The sequence below is a fragment of the Haemaphysalis longicornis genome, unplaced genomic scaffold, assembly GCF_048455015.1.
Source record: "Haemaphysalis longicornis isolate Haplotype H1 unplaced genomic scaffold, Haemaphysalis longicornis Haplotype H1 scaffold_7, whole genome shotgun sequence".
Lineage (NCBI taxonomy): Eukaryota > Metazoa > Arthropoda > Arachnida > Ixodida > Ixodidae > Haemaphysalis > Haemaphysalis longicornis.
Window position 1 is genome coordinate 168,503,075 of NW_027526422.1, and position 7,506 is coordinate 168,510,580.

General features: G+C 48.4%; 1 protein-coding gene across 2 annotated transcripts in view; it reads right to left on the reverse strand.

Annotated features, from left to right (window-relative positions):
* LOC144147216 (focadhesin) overlaps positions 1-6,143 on the reverse strand; it is a 263,925-nt gene extending 257,782 nt beyond the window's left edge. For both annotated transcript variants that reach the window (XM_077679299.1, XM_077679298.1), the window contains exon 1: positions 5,699-6,143. In XM_077679299.1, the coding sequence (XP_077535425.1) occupies positions 5,699-5,752 (54 nt within the window). In that variant the 5' untranslated portion in view covers positions 5,753-6,143. The remainder of the gene's footprint in view (positions 1-5,698) is intronic.
* Positions 6,144-7,506: the final 1,363 nt, after the last annotated feature.

Below are 7,506 nucleotides of genomic sequence, written 5' to 3' on the forward strand. Positions count from 1 at the left end.
CATGCACATGCCGCTGTCCGAGCTTACTTGTAGGCACGTGGCAAACTTGGACATCATAGTCATTGAAGATTCGTGACAGCATTTCCCTTACACCGACAGCGTAAGGAATGGCAGTGCGCTTCCGCTCCTTCCTCGGGGGTGTGGGTGGGTTTGCCGATCTGCGTTGCTGAGCGCTTAAAATTTGGTTGAGGTATCCATTGCTTGCAAAGCCTTCTCTTATCATCTTTTCTTCCACCCTTCGCGCCTTGGTAGGAGAGCACAGGCGTTGCACGCTTGTAAAGAGTGCCAAGGCCACTGAGCGCTTGTGTCTGACCGGGTGCGCTGAAGCAAAATCCAGGTATTGACCAGCATGCGTGGGCTTCCAGTAGACCGTTGTCATGAAGCCGGCATTCTTGCGCTGCACTTCCACATCGAAAAAAGAGATACAACCGGCAACCTCCTCTTCCATCGTGAACTGGATCGTTGGCTGGATAGAGTTCAGGTATTGCAAAAGTACTGGTGAGTCTTTCCACTTTAAAACACAGAAACAGTCATCCACGTAGCGTACGAATATTTTTGGACGATGACTAAGGAAGCTTAGGGCGGTCCTCTCGACAGCTCCCAGAGCGAGGTTTGCACACGTCACCGAAATTAAAGCACCCATTGCAGTACCAAAACACCTCCCTGTAAAATGCCTCGTTAAAAACAAAATATGTGCTCCACAAGCAGAAGCTCAAGAGGTGGCAGGGGTTGGTAACTTCAATCAGAGTGCGGTTGGCGAGTGTCTCGTCAGTCTCGAGCCCCTTCTCACAGCAGTGGGCCGCAAAGTCCACAGGTACACAAGTAAACATAGATTTAACGTCGACGACTCCATTACGTCATCATCCTGGATGTTGACGCCGCATAGCATCATTACAAAATGGCCGGAATTTTTCCCATAAGTCTCTGTTGTTCAAACAAGAGGCCGCAGGATGTTGTGCACATCTCACAAGATGAAAAGCGCCTCCTGCAAGCTCGCATACAGGATACAAAGGCCACTGTCAAGCGCCTGGAAAACGACGTATTTTTCACCCAGCGCAACCTCGAGCATCATCTCTGTCTTGACTTCTACGGCGGGCTTCTACACGCAAACAGTGTGGCCTACGCGGCGCGGGAAAAGCGGCAAGAAAGTCAGGATGCTAAGTTCGCGTTGCTACCCCAGAAGAATGGCTGCCCCCCGCGGTCTAATGGTGTGTTCAACCTCTCGTCACGCCTGCTGAACCCAGGTAAGCTGAGCGTCCCGAACTACGGCTTAAACACAGGATGGCTGCCAAGGACTGAGTCTGACACAATGGCCTGCGCAGTGGAGCAAGCTGTGCGCAAAGTTGAACCTTGCCTGCAAAGTGAAGCAGCACGCACATGTGCCATCGAAGCCGTCAAAACTGCCAAGAAAATCTGTTCTGCCACAGGTGGAAAGGGAAGCCATCAAGAGCCTACAAAACGCAGAGGATATCGTAATCTTGCCAGCTGATAAAGGTAACGCCACCGTAGTACTGGACCGCAAAAACTACCTGGTAAAAATGGCTGAACTGCTGCAAGACAATTCCACGTATGAAAATGTAAAACGTGACCCCATGAGGAAAATTAAGAGCGAACTGAAAAATCTATAATGGGGGTTTATTGGCGGCTCTTGCAAGAGGCACCAACAAGGTCTGGCCGTTTCAGAGTCCAAACGAGGTCTAACGTCCGCGCGCAGGTCTCGCGCCGAAGTACTGTCGATGGAGCTGCCGCTGTGTCGCTACGGGGACATATACCCACTGGGGGATTGACGCCACTCAGAAGGTCAGCCTCCGCTTTAACCAAACACATACCCGCTCGGGGAGACTGGTGCTCTGACGGTTGCTCACAATCTTTGTTACAAATCTTTTGACGAAGGTCTTCAAATATGTTCCACCTCAGAGCAAGAATCTGTACTACAGGCTCTTATGTCACAACGGCTCAACTCCAACCATTTACGGTGTTCTCAAGGTTCATAAGCCAAATGTACGGCTCATTGTCGACTTTACCTGATCCCCCCTGTATAACCTGTCTAAATATCTGCGCAGCATCCTGCGGCCTCTCGTTGGGACGACAGAGACTCATGTGAAGGATTCAGGCCATTTTGTAACGATGCTACGCGACATCAACATCCACGACGATGACGTAATGGTCTTTCGACGTTAAATCTATTTACTTGTGTACCTGTGGACTTCGTAGCCCAGTGCTGTGAGAAGGTGCTCGAGAACGACGAGACGCTCGCCAACCGTGCTCTGATTGAAGTTGCCGAACTCTGCCGCCTCTTGAGCTACTGCTTGCGGAGCACGTATTTCGTTTTAAACGAAGCATTTTACAGGGAGGTGCTGGGTACTGCAATGGGTGCTTCAATTTCGGTGACGTGCCAAACCTTGCTCTGGAAGCGGTCGAGAGGACTGCCCTCAGCTTCTTTTAGTCATCATGCAAAAATATTCGCACGCTACGTGGATGACTGTTTCTGTGTTTTAAAACGGAAAGACACGCCAGTACTTTTGCAACACCTGAACTCCATCTAGCCAACGATCCAGTTCATGATGGAGGGGGAGGTTGCCAGTCATCATGTCGCTTTTTTCGATGTGGCAGTGCAGCGCAAGAACACCGGCTTCGTGACGACAGTCTACCAGAAGCTCACGCATACCGGTCAATACCTGGACTTTTCTTCTGCACACCCGGTCGGACACAAGCGATCTGTGGCCTCGGCACTCTTTTACACGCGCGCAACACCTTTGCTCTTCTACCAATGCATGGAGGGTGGAAGAAAAGATGATAAGAGAAGGCTTCGCAAGCAATGGATACCCCAGCCAAATACTAAGAGCGCAGCAACGCAGACCGGATCGGCAAGCTTATCTCCATCCCCAAGAAAGGAGCGGAAAAGCGCCGCCATTTTTTTTGCTGTCGATGTAAGTGAAATGCTACCATGAATCTTCAATGACTACGACATCCAAGTTTGCCATGTGCCTACAAGTAAGCTCGGACGCAACTTGTACGCTCCAAAGATGCGCTAGAACGGGAAAGATACCCCGGGGTGGTCTATAAAATTCCTTGCAAGACTTGCGATGCAGCCTACTTTGGTGAAACGGGAAACTTCCTGACGCGTAAGGAGCACGAAAATGATGCTGCTAACGGCCGCACCCAGCTAAACCCCTTGCCAGAAAACCACAACGTCACCGGTCATGTCATCGCTTGAGACTCGGCCAGAATCATTGCCACCGAGAAAATATTATCAACGGGCCTACTCCGGGAATCCTTCCACATCCAATCAAGCCCACACACTCTTAATTGGACACGTGGGCCCATGTCTACAACATACGCACGCGCTTTGCACCGTTCCACGAATATGGCCAATCTGCTTTTCATTTCATATGTGAACAAGGGACCTGTACAGACCCCGAGACATCCTTTTTTACCTATTGTTTTGACGTTTTTTTTAGTGTCAGTTTGGAACCAAATATTATGTTATTTCGTTGCCGGATCAGTTTTCGTCGAACCTTGGACTAGAAAGTCTCTGTCGTCACTTTTCCTACTTTTTTTCTTTTTTTTACCCTCCTAGTTTTGCACCTCTCCTTTACGGCAGAGGGGCCACAAAACCCGCCCTAGTTCTTTTTCCTTTTTTTTTTGCTTTGCTTTGCCACTGGCTCCACGGGTTGAAGGGTAGGAGTAGTGGTAGCTTTATCCACGTCGTCTTTTTTTGCTCCCTCCCTTCCTCCGTGGCACGAATTCATTTCGCGCTGCAGTTTTCTTTTGCTCTTCTTTCCCTCTGGTCGCATGAATGCCCCACCACACCCCGCCATGTTACCTACCCAGAATGGCCAGCAGCGGTAGCCACCCCAAAAGTTGTTCGTGTTAACCAAAGAGTACATGCAGAGCTGTTCATCTTAAGTGGATTTTTTTTTGTGCGTTGGTTCTTTTTTTTTTTTTTTGCATTATGCCAAACAAACATTCCCACATTGTTTGGCATAAGCGAGAATTCATCTTAACCGAGTTCGTCTTAGGAAGTTTACTCTATTTACTCCGTCCTTGGAAAAGACAGCCACAGCATAGTGGTAGTCTCTGCGATGTAGATATGCTTTGGGGCTACTACTGACACGAAGCAATGAACTACGCTCGCATGTGCACCGCAATTTCCATGTGCACATGCCTGAAGAATTAACTGTACTGGTATGCGTTGGGGGGCCGTTCCAGTGATTTTCTGGGGATGGCAATTTATCGCATGCGTGGGCGTTTAAATAGTGGCCCTCTAAATCTCCCCCCAACCCCCAAGCATTCATACGCACATGTAGTGGAGTCCAGGAAGACTGCTCGCGGAAAACCGAAGCTCTACTTGGGAGGCTATTGCCTGCATTTCCGACAAGTTGACCCCAAGTTTTGTTAGATGTGCGTGAGCTATGGGGCCTGCAGGGGCCGTGTCGTAACTTTGTAGGACGTGGAACAAGGCGCGCACAGTGTGAAAGACTTCCAGGAACACAACCATGTTCCAAACCACATAGAGTTAAAGTTCTAGATGTCAATCAAAATTGAAGCCAGTGGCAGCAAGTTGTACAGGTGAGACTTCTTATTCCAGTACTACCCACACGAGCACTGATTTATCAATGAGCGTTACACTTTCAATGTTTCCTTTTCGATGAGGCAAATATCGCACTTGCCGTCGTCAGGGAGGCCCAGCAAGACACATTGTGCGATTTTTCAGCCAGAGCCGGCACTTTTGGGCCCTTTAGTCGTTAAACAATTTCGAAATAGTCAGAGCAAACATGCAAAGCTTCATGCGCCTACCTATGTGTAGACGGGTGATGCTGGTCAAAATATCTACAAGCGATAGCTGATAAATTCAAGAATGGACAGCATTCTGGAGTGTTTTTGTCCGTCCAACATTTTTGGCCCTACTGTGGGCAATTTAAGAGGATCCATTGTGCCATCTCCCTTCATTTGCTACTTAAAACCTTGTTTTCAGGGTGTCTTACGAGGTCCCCACTGAGGCCTCATTTGCAAAATGTTTTCACTTTGGCATGTTGGAGCGGTATGAACGCCAAAGAGGAATTCGCTTTCATTTCATACAGTTTACTTGATCCAGATTAATTCAATCAACCACAAATATAGTCTGAAAGTAGCTAAGATGTGGTAGGAGAAATTCCTCTCGAAAATATTGATGCACCGAAAACAGGTCCTGAACTTTCTATGATACGGGCACCAGCGATTAAATGAATGAAACAGCTTCGATGAAACGGCGTACGACGCGCTGCCCCAGAACTTGAACCCAAAAGTGTGCAAAACATTGGGGCGAGCTCAAAAAATAGTACCAATAAATAAAAATACGATACGGGCAGGTTCTGCTTTTCGCAAACGTACAGACCACGGCGAATGGACGTTAATCGTTTTGTGAGTGGCCTTAGCATCCGAGCGGATGCCGCTAGCACTCGGGCAACGCAACAAGTGGATGACCGAGTAACCGGAAGAACTATGCTAGCACCGGCGAAACAGAAGCAACTTTTCGGAGACTAAAAGATTTGTGCTGCGTCCGTTTGTTTCACGAAAGCTTCTCGATGCCTAGGCAGTCAGACGCGCTGATAGACGAAAACGTCGGTGTTGCGCCAGAACGATCGATTGATCGCTAGTATCGAAAGCAACCGTCGATATCGTGGGTTCACACTAAATTGCGTTATTCAAATCTCACCTTCCGCTGCACACACGGCGCGTCGAAGTTGAGCATTGCCCGGACGTCTTCCATGCCGAGGGTCTTGCGAAGTTGTCACGACACACAGAACAAACGCAAGTTGCGCGCGAACACAAACTACACCGTGGCAGGCTTCATCGCACACGCATGAAAGCGGAGGATCAAATGACAACGTCGCAAGGGAGCACACCCACTTTTCGTTGCCTAAAAAATCGCCGGGTTGCGCTCAACGTGGTGCACGCTTTTGTTCGCGCTTTCAAGAACCATATGAGCGCAATACGTATGACTTCACTTGGGATGCATGGTATTGCATAGACTTATAAATCTCCCCACTAAGAAGTAGTAGCCCGTTGTAGCTGCATTGCTGACGCCAATTATCGACGGTTTTGTCGTTGACACAGTCAAATTTCGTCAAATTAAAACACGTATTGTCACCATTTTGAGTAATAAGCGATAACTGAGTTGTCTTAGAATTTGTGTTTTGAACATCAACAGCGCGTCACGTGCACAGGTGTTGTGCGCGAAGTGGGTAATTTGAACGGCGTTCGCAAAACCCGAGCGGGATTGTCGACGAAAATGGAAAACTTCGCTGTCATAGGGGAAATTGGGGTGGCAGACAGTTTATCAAACGCCGTTACGAAGAAAACCACTTCAAAGAAGCCTTTTCACTGGCCACCGCTTCAGCGAACGCCGCTTAGTGGGAAAATGTTTCATGTACAGAACACAACTGCGAATGTCGCTCTATGTTTTATCGTTACGCTGATTTGATTTGTTCATAGCATAGACATTTCCACACGAGGAAATGTTCTTAATAGTTCGCCAGGTACTGGCTTACAAGAGTACTCAGGCAACCATATTTCACATACGCGTAAATAATTGACCGCCATTCGCTCTCTGCGGTGCAACGTTCGTAGAAAGACAACAGTATTTTTCCACCGCCCTTACCACGCAACACCCTCTTCTCTCTCTCTCTCTCCCACCCATGTCGTCCCCTTGGCACCTCCCACGGACACGCAATGGAGGTTCGCTTAATTTAACCCAATATTCTCGCTTTTACTCTGGTCGTTCACCGTCCGTTTCGACCTGTTGTCTCGCCTCTGTTCCACGCGCTTTTAAGGGGATGCATTTTTATTGAATATCGTAAAAACTAATCCAACTTGAGTCTTACGTAATGGAGCCGTGAGGGCAAATACAAGTTTGGTCCGCCCGAGAGAATTAGGGTTGCCACCTGCCCGGTTTTGGACCGGCCGCCCGACCGCTTTTTTAACCACGGGCCGGGTGCCGGTCCATACTTAAAACCGGCCTTCATTGGCCGGTTTCTTGTTCCTCGTGCCGTGATTACGTCCGTTTTGGCGTTTTATTAGCGTAAATTTAACGACTACGACGATAAATATGTGTCGACAAGCTGCGCAAAGACACGCGAGCACAGAAAATACGCGGGCAAGCGCTCTGCCTTTGATGAAGGTGACCCAAGGGAGAAACAAAACAACGAAATGCAGCCGCCGCGGTCAACAATAGCGCTTACTTTTCAGTGAAGTACATACGGAGCAATAACCAAGCTCAATCACTTTAAGTACAAACGCTATGTTGATTTCTCTCTACGAAAACACTACAATAAACTGCATTGCATGTCAAGAAAACATGGCGTCTTTTCTTCAACACAAATTAAACATTCCATAAATCACCCCCCCCTCCCCCCCCTACCTCAATTTTTTTTTTCGGGGAAATGTGGCAGCCGGCCCTACCAGAAATCGACGTTGAAATGACAATCCCGCCGCATTGTACGGAAACTTCACTCAAATGAGGGG